The sequence below is a fragment of the Pectinophora gossypiella genome, chromosome Z (assembly GCF_024362695.1).
Source record: "Pectinophora gossypiella chromosome Z, ilPecGoss1.1, whole genome shotgun sequence".
Taxonomy (NCBI): domain Eukaryota; kingdom Metazoa; phylum Arthropoda; class Insecta; order Lepidoptera; family Gelechiidae; genus Pectinophora; species Pectinophora gossypiella.
In genome coordinates, this window is record NC_065433.1 from 20,075,192 (window position 1) to 20,097,987 (window position 22,796).

General features: G+C 38.1%; 2 protein-coding genes across 6 annotated transcripts in view; one reads left to right on the forward strand and one right to left on the reverse strand.

The window, feature by feature from the left end:
- Window positions 1–5,519, forward strand: part of LOC126380563 (neurogenic locus protein delta) — a 32,624-nt gene extending 27,105 nt beyond the window's left edge. Inside the window, exons 5-7 of the mRNA XM_050030060.1 lie at window positions 1,311–1,371; window positions 1,528–2,904; window positions 3,015–5,519. Of these exons, the coding sequence (XP_049886017.1) occupies window positions 1,311–1,371; window positions 1,528–2,904; window positions 3,015–3,108 (1,532 nt within the window). The 3' untranslated portion in view covers window positions 3,109–5,519. The remainder of the gene's footprint in view (window positions 1–1,310; window positions 1,372–1,527; window positions 2,905–3,014) is intronic.
- Window positions 5,520–6,893: 1,374 nt separating this feature from the next.
- On the reverse strand, window positions 6,894–21,238 carry LOC126380573 (serine-arginine protein 55). 5 transcript variants are annotated; one of them, XM_050030078.1, is made up of 10 exons: window positions 21,058–21,237; window positions 20,380–20,507; window positions 18,683–18,753; window positions 17,053–17,157; window positions 15,531–15,615; window positions 13,462–13,535; window positions 12,677–12,856; window positions 12,291–12,389; window positions 11,002–11,142; window positions 6,894–9,670 (listed from the first exon to the last, which is right to left on the reverse strand). In XM_050030078.1, exons 2-10 carry the CDS (start codon window positions 20,503–20,505, stop codon window positions 9,451–9,453), a joined length of 1,101 nt encoding a protein of 366 aa, XP_049886035.1. In that variant the 5' UTR covers window positions 20,506–20,507; window positions 21,058–21,237; the 3' UTR covers window positions 6,894–9,450. The 5 variants fall into 5 exon arrangements, 4 of the variants coding, with proteins under 4 accessions (XP_049886035.1, XP_049886036.1, XP_049886037.1 ...); XM_050030079.1 differs by lacking the exon at window positions 17,053–17,157 and adding an exon at window positions 17,179–17,274 and having other exon boundaries at window positions 21,058–21,235; XM_050030080.1 differs by lacking the exon at window positions 11,002–11,142 and having other exon boundaries at window positions 21,058–21,238.
- Window positions 21,239–22,796: the final 1,558 nt, after the last annotated feature.

Here is a 22,796-nt window from a genome sequence, read left to right on the forward strand (position 1 = left end):
AATAATTAATAGCTCTGCAGGAGGACGGCTCAGACGTCCTCCCCGCGGCTCTTCGTGCCCACTTACACTCCAATATTGGTTTTGGAGTGTAATTTTTACGACTCCCGTTTTACCTACCGTTCGAGGGTCAAGATAATCTCGAGTGGGAGTGCACTCAAGTGGATAGCGCAATGAGCAATGAGGCCACTCGAACGTGTTTCATGTACCTTTGTTGCGCCGACAGAGGCGCCTTCAATTTTCTTTTATGAAACCTATAAACTTTTATTATTAATTCATTGTAATGCTTGAGCAAAGGTCATGAGAATAAACGACCATTTACATTTCGTCCGCGAAAGTGTAAACTGTAATTTGGTGAAAGTGGGGTGTACTTTTTTAAATTTCTCTCACAATATCCGCGTCAAAATATAAATGTAATTATACAATGTACGAGAATAGCTTTTAATTTAACTAAGTATAATTTAAGCAGCTTTCATAACTGCGCTGGGGCTTAGTGTTCAGTCCGCCGGGCTGAAAGCGCGAAGCGGCGGCGGCAGGCTAATCTGTTTTATAGCTCCAGCTCTCCCGCGCTCGGGAAACCCATTCCTAGTAGCGTTAAGTTTAAAGCTTGTGCTAGCTTAAGCTTCTATAAACTTTCTCGTTAAATTCTGAATGCAATTCAGTTAAATATTTTCAATACATTTTATGGGCAATATTTAGTATTTTTCTAGTCAGTTAGGGGAATAGTAGAGTTAGAGTAACGGTCGAGTGACGGTTAGACTCCCCGCGCTATCTGCCCCCTTTTGTATTCGCTCCGATAACTTGCCCATGCGCACCCGACCGATACGACTCTACGCCGCGCTTCTTATTTCAAAACACTACTTTTTTTAACGTGTGTTGTATAGTTACAATTACGAATCTTTTTGAATTTGTTTTTAATTAACGAATGCACCGATGCACACGTAATAGTTTAAAGTATTTAGAAAAAGTTTAGTGTTCAATGCGTAGATGTGCTACTCATATAACTATCATCAGTAGTAGACAAAAATGTTTTTTTGCAAATGAAAATATAAGATCAAGTTTGAGCGCTTCAAGATAAACGAGTGGAGTAGACGCGACCTCGCCTCCGGCCCCCGGCGGCGCGCGGCGTGGCGCGGCCGGGATGGGACGCTAACGAACCTCTCTCTTTGTTGCATCGTCGTGTCCTTTGCAGCGAAACTGCGCTAAACATTCCTGCGAAAAATTGAGTTCCAACGCCGGTTTTCATTCCAATTTGTTTTGTCTCGACTAGAGCACTTGTGATGAACTAACAAAATGTTTTCTTTTTGTTACAGCGCGGTGTCTGCCCGGCTGCGACGCGGAGCACGGACACTGCCTCAAGCCCGACGAGTGCATGTCAGTATCCACTTCACACCTTTCTGCTAAACGCTTAAACTTACCTCCCCCTGTGCCTAAATCATTCATCCTCCTCATTGTTCTGTACAAAAAGAAAATACACCTTTTTAGTCGCTTGTTATCACTTTGCTAACGAATGTTTTCTTTTAATTTCAGATGTCATTCGGGTTGGGTGGGCGAGCTGTGCGACCAATGCGAACGACACCCGGGCTGCGTGCACGGCACATGCTCCAAGCCGTGGGACTGCATCTGCGAGGAGGGCTGGGGCGGACTCTTCTGCAACCAGGACCTCAACTACTGCACCAACCACCGTCCGTGTCGGAACGGCGGCACCTGCCACAACACTGGACAAGGAAGCTACACATGCGTCTGCCCGCCGGAGTACACAGGCCCTGACTGCGAGAAATCCCTTCACTCGTGCGCAGTACGCCCCTGCCTGAATGGTGGAGCTTGTTTGCCTGATGAAGGCGGTGAGCTGTCCTGTACCTGCCCGTCAGGCTACGAAGGAGCGCGCTGTGAAACCCGACGGCTGACTTGCGCTGATCAACCTTGTCACAACGGTGGCACCTGTGAACCTCGGCTCTCTGGCTACATGTGTATGTGTCCAGCTGGCTTCGCGGGCGTAGACTGTGCCTTAGAAGCTGACCCTTGCGCCGCCAACCCTTGCCGGAATGGAGCTACGTGTACCCGAGCTGGAGATGGGTTCAAATGTGCATGTAGAGCGGGTTTTCGAGGAAATCGTTGTGAAATCGATATCGACGACTGTGCAGGAATTATATGTGAACACGGCGGCACTTGCGTCGACTTGATAAACGGTCAAAGGTGCCAATGTGCGCCAGGATTTCTGGGACCTCGTTGTGAAACTCGAGTTGACCTGTGCCTTGCCAAACCTTGCGCGAACGGTGGAGAATGCCTTGTCTTAGATAACGACTATGAATGCCGTTGTCGACCAGGTTTCGCCGGCAAAGACTGCAGCATCGACGTCGATGAGTGTGCCTCTTCTCCATGTCGTAACGGCGGCAGCTGCCGGGACAGAGTGGACGGTTATCATTGCAGCTGCGCGCCCGGGTGGGGAGGCAAGTCGTGCACGATCTCGCTGGCAGATATAGCAGCGGCGACGAGACCCGCGGGCGGACACTTACGAAGGGTCGGCGATGAAACTCCGGACGAAGAAAATTTATCAGGGAGGCATGTGGCCCTGATAGCTGCGTTGTCAGCAGCAGTGCCGGCCGCGGCCCTGGCTGCAGCGGTGGCCGTGGCGTGTATCAGACGGAGAAGAAAACGAGCCCAAAATGCAGCAGATGCTGAGGCGCGCGCACAGAATGCAGCTAACGCTGGAAACGGGGGTCGCGTCATAAGAAACACTTGGGGGAAATGCGAAGGCCCTGTACCAGAGTGCCAGAATGCACACAATGCAGCGGCCGAAGAATGTAAAAGAAAAACTTTGAACACCGAAAGCGCGGCGCGGCTGCTGGCGGCTCTCGATCCCAGACTATCACGACTCTCTGCGGACTCGGCGTATTGCGCTAATAGGTCAGTATTTACACTATAACACTTGGATAAATTGGACACTTTATAATTGTTATTATTGTTCACCATATAATAGTATTGTGTATACTGATCGTGTTATTGTTTTGTTACAGCGACACGTCGCTAGTGAAGCGAGCGCTCGAGGGCGGAGGAGTGTACGTGTTAGACGATCATTGCTTGCCGCCGACGTTCGCCACGCAAGTGTAGTGTTTACAAATGCGGCAATGGACTAAAAATAACTTATTTATTCACAACGGACGCTAGTGCGAACCTGGCTGTGCGCCGCATGTAAATATATCGTTAAATGTAAAGTGACCCCCTGTATAGACGGCTAGTTGTAAGAGTTCGGATGTATTTATTTAAAAGTTGCGATTCGTACGCCCCTGTAAATAGTATCCGGCGGAACGGATTGCGTATTTCCGCCCCTGATTGGCAAGCGTCACCCGGAGTGACACTGCCGACGTGCTATCCTCTTGTAAGGCCCATCTTCATTCGGCGTTGCATTGTTGTGTGGGTGAAGGTAGGCCGGTGTAGTGTAAGGTAGAGGGTGAAGACCGCGCTTGCTGAGGGGCGGGGTGGACCGCGGTCCACTGTCTGCGATCTCTGTAGGTAAGGTGCGAAAGCGGCGCTCGCGTCGCGTCGGTCCGCCGCGCGGCGCCGCATGCCTCATACCGACGATACTGCCCGTCTTATGAAACCCTTGCATGCAAATAAATTCTCAAAAATTGATCAAAATCAACCAAAACAAAATTTTTTTTCGTGATCTCTCCTTACATAATATAAATCTACTCAGTTGCAGTATCGTTTGTATGAACCTTTCACACCACTAACGCTGTCCCTCTTTAGACTCGCACCAGTAAAAAAGCCAAACCGTGCGTAACGTAAGATTTAGACTAATTTATAGAAATAACGCAAATGAGGCGTTTATCACTTTTACATCGATTGTATTTTTGTGATTGACTAATTTTATTATTGTTCCTATCGTAAATTGAATAATAGTTAGCATCCAATCAAAAATCTTGTTCAGGTTTTTTTGAAAATCGACATAGATTTTACCTTGTTCTTTGCTTCCGTACTTTCATTGTACAGTTAGCACAACAATTAACGTTCCTGCTCCTCGTTGTCGAGCGCCATTCGTACCGCCTGTATGCGCGCGCGCATGCATGCCGTACCAGTCGTGTTCGCACCACGAGAAAACACCACGCACGAAATTAGTTGATAGGTTTAAAATAACTTGAGTACTTATAAGAAACAAAATGTCGAAACCTAAGTCATTGTGTATAAAAAACTATTAAGTTTTAGCTATAAGTATATTCTCCATTACTTTTGTAAGAGTATTGTGACGATATAAATAAAGTGACATCAGGCAACATAGGACTCGTTCAGTGCCGCTCTGGCTTGCAAGTTAGTTTTGCTGCAGTTTTATGCATAATTAAATATTTATTTCTTTTTTCTTTTTTTTTAAGCGTGTTAGCTTTGCAATCTATTTCAGTAACACTTTCGTAATATATTTTATTACACTAAATTATTTTCAGTAACCTAAAAATAACAATGTCATAAGTAATTAATGGCTCGTGTAAATTATGTCCGTTAACTTATTTATTTTGAGACTTCTATAATGATTATTGTTTATTTGGTGTTTGGTAGTATACATTTTCTGCGAAGCTCAGAATTTGTGTAGTACTGAATTGAAATGTTATCATTTACATAGTAAATATTAATCCAATTGCAGGTTTATGAACATTGTAGATATTTATGAGAATTAGTTATAGGAGATTCTCTTATGTTGCCTTTTGTACTCAAACATAGATTAAAAAGGCTAAATCAACAAAATTGTAAAATTTATATCAAACTATGAATAGACTGATGATCAATAATAATGTTCTTGTATTTAATTTTGTAAGATGACAAAATGTAAGTTTAAATTATGTGAAAATGGATATAAAACTCAAACATGCGTGTTAACAGGATCATTGATTTGTACTTAAATTGATCACAGTAATGCATGGAAACTTTCATTTTTCTTTTTATGGAATTTTAGTAATTTTATTGCTAAGTTATGATTTTCATTGAAAAGAAATTTATTTTTTATGTTTACAATTGACTGAAGCAAAATTGACTTCTTAAATCTGATTTCTATTCAGGTAAATTTTTCCTGAAAATCATATTTATTTATATGTTGATTTGTGAGTATACTGAAAGATAAAATTTCAAATCATTCCAGTTCATTTCGAAGGGCAACATTTTTATCTTTTCAAATCTGTCTCTATTTTCTCATACGTTTTCTTGCATGTGCATCCAGTACCTTATTTAATATTTTTCGTTTCGTCCTTAAAAGACAAAGTACAATCACATTCTTGTAGTACTTTCTTAGTATTTAGCCGCCTTTTAGTATATTCACATTTTTCTTTATTATTAAAAGAAAAATGAAAGCAATTGTCATATAAGTGAGGTGTAAAAATAATTCCATAGATAGATCCTATCTGAATAAAGTCATATTGTATTTGCTGTTGCGGTATGTGGCCAGCGAGTGTTTGTGACGAATGTGTATAATTATGTGCAGTGACGCAACGAGGAATAAAATGTTAATAAACAATTGTTTACAAAAGATTAAAGAAGTATTTTATTTTAGTTTTAGATGTTTACCTTTAATACCCATAGATACTGCTATCTATGGAATTTATAGCTTTCATCGCTCAGCAGAACCAAAATATATATATATATAAACAAATCTAAAAGTAATTGTTAATATGGAACAGAAGAAACCGACGGACCTATTAGGGTGCGCACATACGCATACATCATCGCCACTCGCTGTAATAATGCCGCCGTCATCACTGCAAGAAGTTCCTAATCGCTAACAAGTCAGCTGCAAAACAGAATGGAATAGTCAAGTCTGACGGCGAAGAATGCCTTGCTTTTCGCTTGTTTTAAGCCGGCTTAATGTGATCAACACAAATCAGAGCATTGTTTCCAAACGCTAACTTCCGTCATAATGAAAAATAAACTAAAAAATGAAAGTAGGTAGATAGTACAGATTTCAATCCCGAGACTTTTCTGATCCCGGGATTATATATTCCCGGGAATCCGTTTCGGGATTTGGAATAATATTTCTTTGTTTCATTTATGTTCAAAATATTATTAACAAATCAAGTCGCGGACGATTATTTAATTTATTCAGTTGGCTAAAATTTAAGTCAACACCAATCTAAATATTATCATCTTCACCATTCGTATCTTGTTTGGGGAACGTAGCTTCGAAAGTCCTTCACTTTCCATCGCAATTTTTACGTCGGAAAATTCAGGTACTTAAATACGTAGCCGTTACATGAGCCAGGGGCCTTTGGCAGCTCAATAGTCTTACACCAATACTGAAAAGTCAAATAATCAACTCAATAAATTAGTTTTCCATGCAACCTACGAAGTTACTACCGCCATCTATTGTCGAATAGCGATAACTATTATCGGCCTTTAAAATTCTACTAGTGGCTCCATGACCATTCTTTTCTTTTCATTGAAAAGTTACAGAGTAGGACTAGAAACATAGGACTAAGGAATATGTAGGTAATGGGACTTTGTCTACGCGACTGTATCAACAACAAATGTATGACATAGGTTATAATGACTTTGACATAGTAAAGTAGATACAGCAGCTCCATTGTGATAAACACAATATTATGATGAACGGGACAAAATTAAAACGACCTTCATAACGTAAGTTCTGTTACTGATTTTTAAGATATTTCGAAAATATTGTTTTTCATCTATTTACAAGCGGTACATAAGTCTGACTAGGATTTGCCCAGATTTTTTGTTATAAGACCTGATAACATTAAAGGAAGAATAAATCTTGTATCAAACGTGGCTGAAAGTTGTCTTCTGATTACTTGTGGCTCTGTCCACCCCATTAAACGATTATCATTTCTTTACTTTTACATTGAGAAAATATTTCTAATTACGAATGGAAAGGCGTTTAAATGAAACCAGTAAAGTATACCTCACATTTTATTGTTATTTGGTACTAATACATAACAATCAGTATTTACAAAATCCCAAATAAGAACGTCACCTTTGATGTGATGAGTCGAAAATATGTTTATGTCATGTGTGTACTTCTACGATAAAATATTACGTTGCATTCTGCCGCAACGTCCGCTTTGAACCGCGGTCCGACATTTCGAAGTTTACGTGCAGTAATTTTGAAGAAAATTAGCATTTTCTAGAATGCTACAAAAGAGCAGCACCGCTACAAGAATCCTAACAGATAAATATTGATATTTGGCCTTGTTACGTACTACTAATTAATGTTCGTATATCAACAAAACCTAAAGTCAGCATTATATTGTATCTGTAAATAAGGATTCTTAGTAACTTTGCTGTAGAGTATACTCTCCTGCGTGCTGGAAAATACTAATCACCTTTTAAAATGCTGCACGTACATAATTCATCGTAACAGGTACATCGTACGTTTGTCGTACATTAAACTACGATAGGTCGGTCCGCAGTAAAACCAAGAGGCGTTGCGGTAGAGTACAACATAAAATATTTGCAAAAATGTGAAATTTCGTAATATTAGTAAGTATGCTTACAATTATTCACCACTAAATTCCACAGCTAAATATTCTAACATCTATTGTATATTAAAAACGTAAAAATGTTTTTTACCGATTTGAATTATGTTTTCTCCCTAGTTCCGCTGATGATCATAATCATAGCTATGCGTTGTGTTAGCTAAACTTTATTCTCTAATATAAAACTGTCCGTTGACGTTTACTTTTGAGTAATAAAATTAATTGGATGATATTAGTTAATGATATAACAATTGCTTTACTGAATCCATACCATTCCAAATGAAAATTAAGAACCACCTTTATTCGAGTCAATAAAGGATTTCATTTCTTATTTGCCAGGGAAAGTCAAGACTTTTTGGTTTTGTTTGAGATGATAAGACATTAAAAAAAATTATGCTAATCCTCCATCAATCCAATTTGTTTTTTGAGAATTATTATCTTATTCTAGCATAGCTAACTTTTCGTGCCAAACGTTACATGCAATAAATACGTTGAAATAAAACATTACATACCCGTATTTATATGTTTACTACCTATCTGGAGAATTGTTACTTTATATTTAATATCCCGTAAAACGGTTTAAGGATACTAATCGGAAGTCGTAAGGCATTAAAATTCTGGTTCTGTACACTTCATTAAAAAAGAAATTTATTTTTCATGATTGAAATATTTATTTGCCCCAGTTTTTCTGATATAAATAAGAAAAAAATACACATCAAACGCGGAATCGGTAAATAAGAAGTTAGGAAGCTTTTGCTTTATTGACTCTATTACTTCAATTTAGTGTAGGTGTAACTGTATACTAGGATTATGAACCACGGAACTAGAGGGAATCCAAATGTTGAAACATGTCAAGTAATTATTGAATGTACATGCAAACAAACCCCGGCAGGTCCCGGCTACATTTTTCTTAAATATGAAGTCATTACATGAGCCATGTCACCTTGGCCTTTGGCGGCTCAATAGTAAGCCTGACACCAGGGTAGATGGTTGGTCACTAAAGTTGTTGCAACTCACCGTAGAAACATTCAAATAAAGTGTACTTATTTACTAATTAGAACTAAAACGCTAAATCCTTAAAGTAGTATCGAAAGTCACCGCTCATACATAAATGCATACTAAGTTTATAGAAAAAATCACGTACATATATACCTACCATTGAAATATGGTATAGATGGTCAGCGCACACTTACAGAACGACTGGGCGAACTCATTTGAAAGAAGTATGATCGGTACTTACTTAATTTATAAAAATCAATATGCTTCTTCGCCGCATACTGCATTATTTTAAAACGAATGTTCAAAGACCTAAAATTTAAAATATTATAGAATCATAACGATGCGCCGCAGCGCCGATATTCCGTATGTGCGTGCCGACCTGCCATGTGGCAAATACTTTCCATCTTAATGTTACCCAAAAGGTAGATACAACTGCGTTCATGATTGCCTTAATGTCAAACAAATGTAATTGTTAAATGTTGTTGCTGGTCAAGGATATTAAGATAAACTGATAAACGATTTGCTTGATTTGCTTAGGGCATTCTTCCACGCGTCGCCTCGACTTGGACTTGTTTCATATGCGACTGATACTCGATGTTGCGTATGCTCAATCCAATACATGGACAAGCGTTGATCTGAAATTCGCAGCTCGTAATAAGAGCAGTAGCAAACTGGTACGTTACGCGTATGATACTTTAGTCACGCAATGCAAGTCGCGCAGGACTGGTCCCGTTCGACTGGATTGAGACCGAAAATATATGGTGGAAACTTCTGAGCGAGCCGTATTTGTATTTTATCATACTCGAATCGTGAGCAAGTCGACGCGTGGATGGCTAATGTAGAGTAAGTTTACATGAAGAAAACAAAATGTCTCTTATTTAAAAATTGAAAATTGATTACTATCAATGTGAGACGATCCGGGACATTCTCGCGTCTTATGAACTAAGCACAAAAATATACGTTTCAAGTGTAAATACAATCAATCACCACTGCGTGGAGTGCGATCATGAGTGTCGCCATTTTGTCGTGGCGAGCGGGAACGCGAGCGGGAGCCGGAGCGGTCGCGGGACGCGGAGCGGCCTCCAGAGCGGCCGCCGGAGCCGCGCGAGCGCGAGCGCGACCGGGAGCGGGACTTGCTCTCTCCACGCTTTTCGTCACGCTTCGGAGACGCCTCCTTGCTACGCGAACGTGACCGTTCCCTGTCAAACATACTCGTTGTTACTTTCAATCTGTCAATTAATAAAAACATATTTTAGACAAGAAAACGGTCTGACAAATTCATCACCAAGCCCCGTTATTACAGATTCACGACCAACTGTTTTCTAGTGATTTAACATCTATCGAAGTCATATCGATATTTATACTATTTATGGTGTATAATGTATTGATAGACCTCTTTGTTTTTACAAGTAAATAACTTTCCATTTACTTCTGACATAACAATTATAATATTTTACGTTTACACATTTAATGGTGCTTAACCTTGTACTGTTAAATAAATAAGATGTGAACCAGTCCATGTGTTCATTAGTACCGATATCAATAGAATTGATAAAATGAATTCAATTATAACAAAACAATTGTTAGGGCATCCGTGAAAACGGGACATGTTCATAAAACAATGGTGGCGATTAATTTAACTTATATCTGTAACTTCCTAATCCATCAAAAAGTAAAAGGCCGGACAATTTGTAACTGTTGCTTTTACAACGAACACCTAACTCTCCTGCGGATGAAAACACTGCGTCGGTAAGCAACCCTCTGGGAGCCTGCATTTATAAAACAGTTCTATAAAGGATCTACAATTGACGTTTGTTCAATTTAATTTGTTTTTTTATGTTTTCGGCGGATTAAAAATATTCACTGGACAACTATAATTGTCAATTCGGAATCAATATCTACTTAAAGTATGATTTCAGGCATCCTTATCTATGAACAAGTTACCAAATAATCTGTATTAAGAGTTGAGGTTGATATTAATCGATGCTTACACCTAAAGCTTTAAGACACTAATCTTCAAAACAACAAAATAAGAAACCAGAAAACTAAAATCTACAAATTAAGATAATTGCGAAAACTGACTTGCTCTAACTAAGCAATATAATAATAATGCATAACTTATGTTAAGAATAAAAATAAAGTAACAAATATGGCACAACTAAAAAAAAGCAACACCAACATTACAACGTGGAACAAGAAGACGCTTCTCACCTTTCTAAAGCAGGCTGTCTTCACGTGATGCAGGAAAACACGCATATGGTTAATTGCGACATAAAAATTGTGCTATCAATGTCTTGGTGATATTTATAAATTTTGACAATAAATTGATGCCAATGGGTAAATTAGGTATTGAATATTTCTGACAACAATGCTTATTAAAAGTGAGGTTGTTGTTCTGGTTTAGTATAAAATGTCAATAAAAAAAGGATATGTTTAATCTCCACAAAAAGACTAATGGTATCGTTTGAAAAACAACCTGACACGAAGCCAAAGTGGTCAGAACGTGTGATTGTTAGCACACCGGACTTACTTGTTATCTTTAGATGGGGAGCGGGACTTAGAGCGAGAAGGCGAGCGGTGTCCATTGCGGTCGGCGGACTTGCGGGGCTCCGACTCTCTGCCCGAGCGGCGAGACGCTGACCGGGACCGGGACTTGGAGCGACTGCGATCCCTACGCGACGCGATCATCGCACGCAACAAAATGGTAGTATATTCATTATGTTACGTTTACAACTAAATACCACCCCATTACAAGTGCTCCAACCTGTCTTTGCAAGACAATATTGCAGTTGCTAATGTTACTTTTAATTTAGTATGTCCTAAAGATGCCGGATTCTATAATAGCTTTTTGGTTAAAAATTATTGGAATATCTTCACTTCGCAAACAAGTATCAGCATATTTTCATTTCCAAAAATAATGCACTTGCCAAAATCATAAATACGCGTAATTTTGTCAGGTATATTCATTATGCAATTATCTACTTGCCAAACTATATCACCTTACAAAATTTTAATATATTGATTATGCAAATTACTGGTATGCTGTCGATGGTGGAAGTTATGGTTAACTTGGTAGAATTCAGGTTTGTTATCAATTATACTAACCGATTTTGTAACGAAATTAACTTAATATTTTAAATAATAATAAAGAGAAAATAATAATAATAATTATATAACAAAGAGTACGACGTCTGACTACGTTTATTTATGACGACGTACTTGTGTATTTCAATAAAAAAAAACACTGTTCTGTTTCGTAAAAAGTATCTCAATTGATTAGGGAAATGAAACAGATGGCAAACATTTTTATGAGAAACGTCGGTCGGCATTGAAAACACCTTGGGTAATGAAAATTTGCGTAAGTATACTATACTTGTTCGGAGGGATACTAAGGTGTTAATATGTATACTCCGTCCAACACATTTTATTATAGAAGCGATCACATTAGTACATACTAAATTTGAGTATCTAAATACTATTTACTAGCTGTTATTGTGTTCCAGTTCTAAGTAAATACTTACGTTTTTAAATTTTGTTCAGCGCATGAAATTACACACCTAGCCAAATGAATACTAGGTTAATTTTATATTCATGCAACATATTAAACTAAATATTTATTTATAAAGAGATAATATTCTGCAATTTCATGCATGCACAGTTGGAGGAGCAGACTTTTTAGTGATGAAATAGGTATAGATAACATTACTAAGGCATAGTGAACTACCTATACATTTCCTTCATTTTCAATTCCTAATTTGGAGTCATTAACATTTATTGTCACTAAAAAATCTGCCCAAGAAAAAGGAGGCAGAAACTCACTTAGAGCGCGATCGAGAGCGGGACTTGGCCGCCGGACTCTTGCTCTTAGGGCGCGACTTGGAGCGTGAGCGGCTGCGCGAGGAACGGCGAGATCGGGACCTGTTATTATTTTATATTTATTAATTAATTCACTTATTCAACAATATCGTAAATAAATATATATTTTAAGTTTTTCAGTAATCGATTTTGTCATCAAGAGCTTACAGCCCCGAAAGATGGTTAAAATAATGTATCATCACTTTCCAGCGGATGGTTACATCTCAAGTAAAAACATCAAAGAAATAAGAACACTGCAGTTGAATACTGTGAAAACACGCTATTCCCTCTTAGGTTACTTCCTAAGATGTTAAAATTTGTCGTGTGGGGGTGTCTGAATAATTGTATACCTGCTGCGGCTGCGACGGCGGTCACGCGAGCGGCTGCGAGAACGGCTCGACGAGGAGCGTGTGCGGCGGCGCGACGAGCGGCGGTCCTCCACCAGGCGGATGCGCCGGCCATTCAGCTCCGTGCCGTCCAGCTTCTCGATAGCGGCGCGCATGTCCGCGTGTGTCGCAAACTCCACCACGCTGGCAACAAAACATACATCTCATCAACTGTGTTCATAAACAATTTCATAACCAGTTGTTAAAAAGGAATATTCTTCGCTGTTCCATAACTGGTAACTTCTTCCACTTTATTGGTGTACTAACACCAACAACAATACTACTAAGTAAGTGCGTAGATGGCGCTACTATACTATATTAGCCGTCCTACCTGAGATGTTACAAACGATACTCGACACACTCCAATACAGTTTGGACTAGACATTCCACATAGATACCATAGAAGATCTTCAAAATTGCTATAATAAATCTTCAATCTTACAACTCGAACAAAATGTAAGGTATCATATAAATAACGTGACAAAGTGACTAGGTAAAATATTAGTTAAACCAAAATTGAGGTAATCAAATTATCGTTCTTGCTGACATATATCTATATACATTGTTTTAAATTTACGCGGTTATTATCATAATTAAAACACATAATAACGGCATAATCATTACAACAGTGTCGAAATATCGGGAGTCTCATATCCCTATTTTAAACGCGGTAAGAACCTGTTATTATGTGTTTTAATTATATATTTTTATTTATATACTTAGTATACAAAGATAAAACATTGCATTACCCTTCGTTCCTGTGCTGCTTATGTGCGTCAGCATACGTAACTTCTCCAGCCTGGCGCATGTAGTCTTTAAGATCCTGTAAACCAATACGATATGTCAAATTCTGGAGAAATATAAGAATGTAGTCTTTTTCTAAAGTCTTGTATTGTCACCTCAAAACCGTTAGGTGAATTAAATTAAACAAACTATGATGATTAGATACGATTCGCGACTTCAGTGAAACTTAGACTTTGGAAAAAGTATAATTATGCACATTTTGATTGATACGCTTCCTAACAATCAATGCCTGCAAATTGCAAGTCCAAGGCTAAGAAAGGGCGTCATATACTGACTTAGAGCAATCAACGTGCCCATAAAATATACTTTCGCGTCGGTTACCGATCGGACGTCATCGCTTGTAATATCTGGAGTACTAGGTGTCGTCTAACATCTCCACAGTTCTGCATCTCAGTTTTGGCTGCTCTTTCTGCGTCCATTTTATTCTGGTATCCACAAATCGATCTGTCATCAGAATTGTATCCATCTCCTAGCCGCATAACGCCCATTGCATGATTTCTATCTGGATATCCCTCACGACCATGATAATTACATGTCTCCATTGTATTCCATCTTCAATCATTGGTTGATAGCTTTCAATCCTCTCCCACAGCTCGTCTTCCAGCGCTGGTCAGCGTCACTCCAGTCAATGGAATGGCTTCTTATAATCGGTCATCTTATTCACTGCACAAACAATGACACCTAACGAAATACCGAACACGAAAGTATATTTAGGCAATAAAAACATTCACAATAGCAACCAAAAAATATAAGAATCCCAAGGTTTTAGTGAGCAATAACCGCGGTTTTATATGTTGTGTATAAAAGATAGCCACAGTGCTGGGATCATAATATCATCAGGTTTTTGATAAAAGCTCAATGTTTGTTTAATTATATATTTTTTACTTTTTAGTACCTATCTATGATAGATTTGCAACTTGATAGTATTTCTATTTCTCTATTTCAATGGTAGGCGCTTAAATAATGTAGATGAAAAAATGGAAAAATATTATGGGTTCTTATTTTTTAAAATTTCGTTTGGTGGCATGGTACACAAGTTAATGGACACACTTTTAATTCCTATTGTGAACGTTAATAGAAAACTTAAAATAATGATAAGTGAAATAAAACGGGAGTTCGCACATAACGAGAACGGCTCCTGTTTGACTGTGCCCCCCTGTTGGCGACTTTACCTTGGCGAGGCGCCACCAAGAGGCGTCCAGCTGCGAGGGGCGGGGCGGGGGGATGACGTCAACACCACATCACCAGGCTGCACCGGGATCGAAACCCTCCTAACATCGGGTCAGACCACATCTCACACACATCGAGGGCTCTGGGCACGAATCGCCACCTTCTGTCGTTTTTAAAAATTATCTATAAGCTCGTAAGTAAGTTTGTAAAAGATGTAAATACAATTAATATACTGCTATATGAATGTATGTATGCTAGCTTTCATAATTTAAGGGATAATGTTGATTGACGTTATATGTTAAGCTTACTAAGGAAGAGAAAAGTGAGCTACTCATAAAATAAATTGTTATGGTTTGTGTTTTATTAGGAAAAAGTCAAAATGAAAGAGCTCTCGAATCCGTGAATGACCTGCGATCTTTGTAGTCATCAACCCCCAATTCACGAAGTGTGGTGTGCTTAGATCCAATATCCTTTAACATCTGATAGTAATATGCCAAGTTTATCTTCATGACTCTTTTTCTTATGGGTGCTTGTGTTCAACGCTTCCTCTGGTGTAATGCTTCAATGCAGTTAATGCGTCCGTCTTCCAATAGGCATGTTATTAACGTCGTCATTCAAAACTTCCAAGTAATTCGATCCATGGTACCGTAAACCGAGTATCCTTTTGATATCGGAGATGTTGACAGCAAATCCACTCCATACAACATGTTCGCTTTGATAATGCCTGCTAAGGTGGTGATAGTCAGCCCAGCCCTCAACGACCGCGAAGCTCATATCCGGGACCCTGATTGATGGTAGATGATGCAATGACGATGGACCCAGTGCCACTCTTGTTCATTCTTACCTGCCAGCTTATGCGGCTAGACAGATTTTCGACGATAAGTCGATACTCCGTACGCGTCGGCGGGCCGTATCTATAATTGTAGTCCCTGTGGAAACAAAAACGGTCTTAATGATTCAAAAAGTAAGTTCAAATTGAACAAAATTCTAGGGTGTCTTAAGTACAGCTCAATGTTGCAACCTTTCAACACCCTAGACCATAGTTGAATAATAAAAGTTTAACAATTTACAGAAGTGCAAATTAGACTAATACAATTATACTAAGGAAGTCATTCATGTATTTTAACTGAATAGTGCAAGTAAAATAAGAGTTGTTAAATCGACATAAGCTGAACTTGTAAATTCATAGCATTTAAGAGTTATTAAACAACATAATATGAAAATTCGTCCATACACTTTTACCCGACTATGGTCCAGCAAAAAAAAGGAAGGAAAGGTCAGGGTAATCTATGTATGGTTATTTGTTAAATCGCTATTATGATCCATCCAATTATTCAAGTACCATAGGTTATGTAATGTTACATAATTTCAGTATGGTTACGTCTAAGATGTCACGACTTTAGCGGATTTAACAAAACTCAAAAACACGCCTGTATCTCCCAAGGGTAGGCAGAGGTGTATAGTACCAGTCAAATCCAATCCTAACCAGCTATGTTTAAGTCCCATGTAATAGAGGGCGACCCTATTTCCATTAACTTAAAACTAGTCGAATAATTAATTGTATAGCACCACTGCACTTTCCCGTAATAAAACGTCAAGGTATATCCAGTTAAAAAAAACTCTCATAGGCTTCGGCACACCAAAAGCCAAATTAGGTAACTCGTCGTCGTATATCATCTATTTGCGTATTAAGGTTGACTTGACAGTTGGCGGCCTAATCGCGAGCTACTGAAAGATAATGCACACACCGCTAATTATGCCTTAGGTAGAAACCTACCAGTAAATAGTAGATTAACGTCTGACAACGACAAAATGTCACTTGCCCTAAGGGTTATTTACTCCTTAATATAGCCATGCGACCACGGGTATCCACTATCTAGCTACATACAGCATAATTTCTTATTTTATACTTTTTAGTAGTGGGGTAACTTACTGATACAGACCTATTTCATGGTGACACGAGAGAGAAACGACACTATCTAAAGATTATATATTATCGATCATACTGTACTTACCGTGTTTGAATTAAACTACCTACGTCTACATACTACAAATTTAAAATACATGCTTATAAACAAGATAAGTAAAACGAATTACGAAGTATCTACATAACAAGAATTTATACACGGCCATAATATGCAAAACGTTAAAGCATAATGATTAGCAGCCAAAGTTGGAAATAATTTAGGTTAGAATAAAAATAAAACAAGAATATTTTTCTACACTTACAGGCTAACTTACAGTTTAGTACAGGATTGCTACGGGTCGACTGGGGCAATCATTCAAGAGGTAAATAACACCGGGAATGAAGGCGTGTGTAGGATGGCACATTATCGATTGCATATGATGGCCTCATAAATACAAACGGGTCGCGTCTCGGCGGCGGGCGTCGCGGCAGCGGCGGCGGCAGGTCCCGACAGCGCCAACGGTCGGAGCCACGCGGCATGCCGCGCGCCCTCTCCACCGACACCCTACAACATAGCGACACTCACTCGTATCGCGACCGGCCGCGGTCGCGCTCGTAGTAGCGGTCGCGACGGTAGCGGTCTGCGCTGCGGTCGATTCCTCGGGCCGGCTCCACCACCACCCTGCGACACCCGTTGGGTACTGTTAGCTGCGCCCACCCCTCTACACCTCCTTCTCACTTCATCAACCACGTGCCACTCCAGGGCCCTTGTCATGCATTGGACGTTCACACACAACAATTGATAATACCACCAGACTTGCCTCAGTTTTTTAATTTATTACCAATTGATGTTTTGTAATATCCATAGTCATAACAAGGACCAGTTCTTGCAAATGGATCAATAACTTTCAATCTTAATTATCGTACACTCATGTTTCAAGAACTATGCAGTTATCTTTTTTTAGCCAATCCAATTATAATTTCGCTAGGCAATATTGTACTGCTGCCAGCCATAAGTTTCCTTTCGTCTATCCCTTTTTTTTTAATTTATGATATACAAAATTTTGATAAATGTGTATCTGATTAAAAAGCCAAATTTAAAAACAGAAAATTCATACAAATGTTGACTAGCTGATGCCGGTATCAAACAAAATCTTCAAACACAACCCATACACACAAATATAATCTCTCACTCATAATTTATGAAAGAATCTTACAAAAGCCATACAACTCACGTGGAGCCGGCATTGAAAAATATTAATAACCTGAATTGAGCAGCTATCAATTTAGGTGTTCTGCGTTGCAATAAACCTGATTTTAGCATCATTATGAGTTACATGACATCTATTTAAGAAATACGTTCATGGTAGGCAGACCAGTTTAATTCAAGTTGTAGGGAATAAAATATAACTTGTTTTAAATATAAACAACAACAAAGTAGCATACAATGCAGGGTTCGAAAGGAAAATTATAATTATCAAGATGATACAGTTGCGTAATTGTCAATAATAGCAATCTGAATGGGACTGATTTGTTACAATTCGTTAAAATTCGCCTTGTTGGCCCCACAGCATTCATGTCGGATTAAAATCGGTACTTCGACACACAGAACTCGTGGTTGACAGGACTTCAGAACAGAATAGGGAGAACAAGACATTCAAGAGAACTATTAATTCTCCAGAAAAAGCAAGTTGCAGGAATAGTTGCATGCTCTTATAAAAGAAAAATCAAAAGTTATATAGACAAAAATCTATAAAATTATTTGTTAATAGTACATTAGAATCAACCAAATTAATATGCATTTGTTATGAAAAAGTATAACAAATAATTGCTTACACTGATAATAATTGTCTGATAATTATCAAGAAGTGTAACTAATAATCTTGATAATTTCGAACCCTGACGCATCAATCAAATCAATATAAAAAATCTAATCATTACGTCCCACTACTAGACATTCCTCAATCAACCAAAGATTTAACATCACTGATTGGCCTTTGAATATGGTGTAACAATCTATCATTCAATATAATTTGATATAATATCTTATGAAAAAATAAAAGATCAAACTACTTAATAATCTTGTTTACCTTTCTCCTAGCAATTCTTTGCCATTCAATTCATAGACAGCATCATCTGCATCTCGATGATCTTCAAATTCCTGGAAAGATATAAATAGTATATTTAAATGGTTAGATTGGAACAGAATTTATAAACTTAACTTAGGCTTTGGTCAACAAATGCACTTCTACAAATTAGTGCAGTGTTCATATTTTTCCCAAAAATTCCTTAACTCATTTTATAACTGCTAGTTCCATGAACAGAGTAATCGCTTAGCAACAGTTTGGCTATAGGGCAATCAGTACGATAGAAGTTATGGTTACAATCAAGAACTGAAGTAAATAATACAACATATTCCACCTGAGTTCAATAGCAAACCATTCAGTTAATAATTCAAAGAGTCAGTACCTATAAAGATTGTTCTATTTCAACTATATCACTAGATCTTCTATCATGTGGGGTTGTGAGGTGAATTACCTACCTCATCAACCCTGGTGTCAGGGTTATTATTGAGCCACCAAAGGCCCCTAACATGGCTCATGTAACGACTACTTACATCAATAAGTAGATTATATACTTATTTTAATATTAAGGGTTAATTGTTGCCGCTAACACAACAAAACAATTTTTTGGTTAGTATTATGATGCTTGCAAATATTAAATTCACACAGCGCTAATGCAATTTTTTATAAACATTCACTTGCTCGCAGTTTGCTTCACTTAACAAATTATATGAATTATTTTTCAGCCATACTTCTATTTCAGTCAAAAAAGCCCCCCACCCTCATATTTCTGACAGTAGTAGGTATATAATTTTATCCATTATGACTTCATATAGGTATATTGGGGCTCATGCAAGGATTTAGATTACAAAATTATTGTTTAGCTTGTTGTATAAAAATAATATTTTCCTATTACCATTAATTTTATTTGATACTATTTTGTTCAATGTATAAAAGCCAAACTAACCATTATTTTCTCACAAACATGAAAACTACCATGTTTATATAATTTCAATCATAATCATTTAGGGTCAGGTAAATTTAGACATTTTGAATTATGCAGTCGAAAAAAGCATTCAGTGACTATTGGAGAGTAAGCTAAGGACCCAGCCTAACAGATATTAATTAAATAGCACAAACCTGTGGGATTATATTTTTTTTAACATTACAATTTACGCATTTCCTTCAATTATGAAAAACTAGCATTCTGCCCTTGTAGGCTTCAGTTAAATTGCAATAAGAACTCTTTAAGCCTGGAACATGCCTAAAGTAAATCCTTAGAAAGATTTAATACCATGGATGAACTTTCTATGCACCAAACCTCAACTAAACGAGCCCAGTTATTTAGCCATGAAAAGATAACAGAAAATCATAATAACTTTCGCATACAAAATATTAGTATCTGAAAGAGACTCATTATAGGATGTATACCTTTGAATGTATAGACCATACCACAAATAAGAACCACTTTTCAAAATTAATTGTTGGTTGTGATTGTTGTGCAATGCCTACTGGGCATGTAAAGAGGACCACAACACAACAATGTTCAGATAATAGGTACTTTTTCTTAACATAAATAATAAACATCAACAGTACTAAGTATGTACTAAATGACACACATTCTACAGTGTAGTTGACAAATATTTACTTTATCAGAGCTCCCAAACAATATAGGTACATCTCGCTTGGATAAATTAGTAGTTCAAAAAATAATAGGTACTTACAACAAATCCGTATCCATTCTTGATCAAAATATCTCTTATCCTGCCGAAGCCTTTGAAGAATTTTTCGAGATCCCGATCTCGAACGCCGAACGGCAGACCACCAACATAAACCCGCGAGCCCACCATTTCTATGTAAAGCAACAAATTTGGAATATTAGATAGAATATCGATTAGAGAAAATAATAATAGGAAGGTATATAATATGCATGCGAATTGCGTCGCTATTCCGTAACAACGCAACCGCGCAATCTATAACGATAAGATGGCCACTCTGCGCACTTCTGAAGATAAGACACGGTATACCTACGTGTAGTTTATATATTATTGTGATAAAATTTGCAGCTAGTCTTCTTCTAGCTTTATATTTATATTTAACCTTACTGTTCCGTCTGTTCATTCGATTATAGTCCTCAAATCTGCGTTCAATCCTCCCTAATGTCGAAGATAGTAATCCGTATTGATATAACCAACTCGTTAAATTTACAATCTATTCAAGAGGGATATGACTGTACAAAATCTACTGTTATTATGAAAAGCAATGCAATTTTAAGTATTTTTGCAAGCAAGTCATGCGTAACAATATGGCGTCCTGTCCTGTAGTCCCACAACAGCGTGGCTTCATTTTATCGTGCCTAACATTTATGCCATAATATAACATTTGAATATGTTAACACTTACCTTTAATATTACAAAACAAACAACTAAATCAGTTCCCTCGATTTAAGCACAAGTAATTCAGAATAAGCACGATTATACACTTCACATGTGGTTTTTCGACCTCTCCTTCTAGAATATGAGTGGCGCGGCGAGGCGAGGTGGGGGCGCGCGCAGTGAGTGATCTCGCCGGAAATGAAGCTCTCTGTGCGAGTGTGACCATTATTAATTATTATTAAATTACCAAATATGCTTAAAATTTACCAGTCATCTATATTATATTATAAAAGCAAAATGACCGATCTTACTGACTGGGACCGAATTTAGTCAACGTATTAATGGGCAAATCTATCTTTATTTGTGTAACTCCGCTCCTATCTAAATGGGCGACTACGAAGCCAATTATATCCAGAGTTGCGTTCAATAAACACAGCGAATTCTATCTTCGTGGATGGAAGTCGTACAACTATTGGTCAATGGCAACCGCGCGACCGTGAGGGCAAGTGAATCATATTTTTAAATTGGATAAAAAAGCCGAATTTTATTTCAAATGGCAACACCTACTTTACGATCAACTACGCTCAAGCTCAAGCAAGGTCAAGTACCTAGCCGCAATAGAGATGTTTCCCATACTTGCAATTTTCGATTCGAATTTATCGGTTTTTATTATTTTTTTGGACCAAATAAAATGAAACACGGTGTATAGTTTGATCATGTAACTAGAATTAGGATTATTTAGGACCGCTACGCAACTAGAAAAATGGTAGTTTCTCGTTAAGACTCAGAATATTCCCTTTCCACGCAGTTTCTAGTAGAAGAAAGTTGCTAGATTTAAAAAATATATCTTTAGAATCGTTATCGTGTGTTACTTCTTCCTCTAAGCTCCCATTAAGTTCGTTAAGAGATAGAAAATCGTTTGTAAGTCTATAATAAAAATAAAACCTATATCACTACCTTTTACCTGGAGTACTTGTGTGCCTGAAGCAGCGCTTAAGGTTTCATATTAAAAATTAAAAATGGTCTTCAGACTACTTGCGGCTCTGTGCACCCCTTTAGGGATTATAGAAGTGAGTTTATTATAACCATAGGATATATCCGATGGTCTATATCACTGAATAGAAGAAGGAAGGTGGAAGGAGGATGGCCGGTTCAACCCCAGTCTCTTCTATTACTACTGCGGAGTCTGCGGATTCTACAAGTAGATTTAATTAAAACACACAATAATGGGTTCGGGGTAGATTTAAGGTACCTTACAGATTCTTATTAGTCTGTGTTCGATGCGTTTCTCTTCTATGGCTAGTGCCTAATATAAAAATGTTCCCTCGAAAGCTTAATTACTAATTGCTTAGTTTTACTAGGTACTTTGACAAATAAATGAGCGACTTTTCAAGCCACGTCCACGCCCTAAAATATATAGATAGCGCAGCATACCTACTTATGTGTAATTACCTATTTTCTCATTGCTCGAGTACATAATTATTCAAACATATAATACAAATGGCATAGGCATATATGTAAAAAAATAATTGGTGCTTCATATTTGGATCAGATAAGGGAAGGAGGGGCAAGACGGGATTGTGGGTAACACGGGGTACCGGCCGAAACTCGCAGTTCAAACTGACCAATGAACCTGCTTAGATTTACGGTAATGATGATCATCATCATCACCCCATTAACGTCCCCACTGCTGGGGCACGGGCCTTCCCTATGGATGGATAGGGAGATCGGGCCTTAAACCATCACGCGAGCCCAGTGCGGATTGA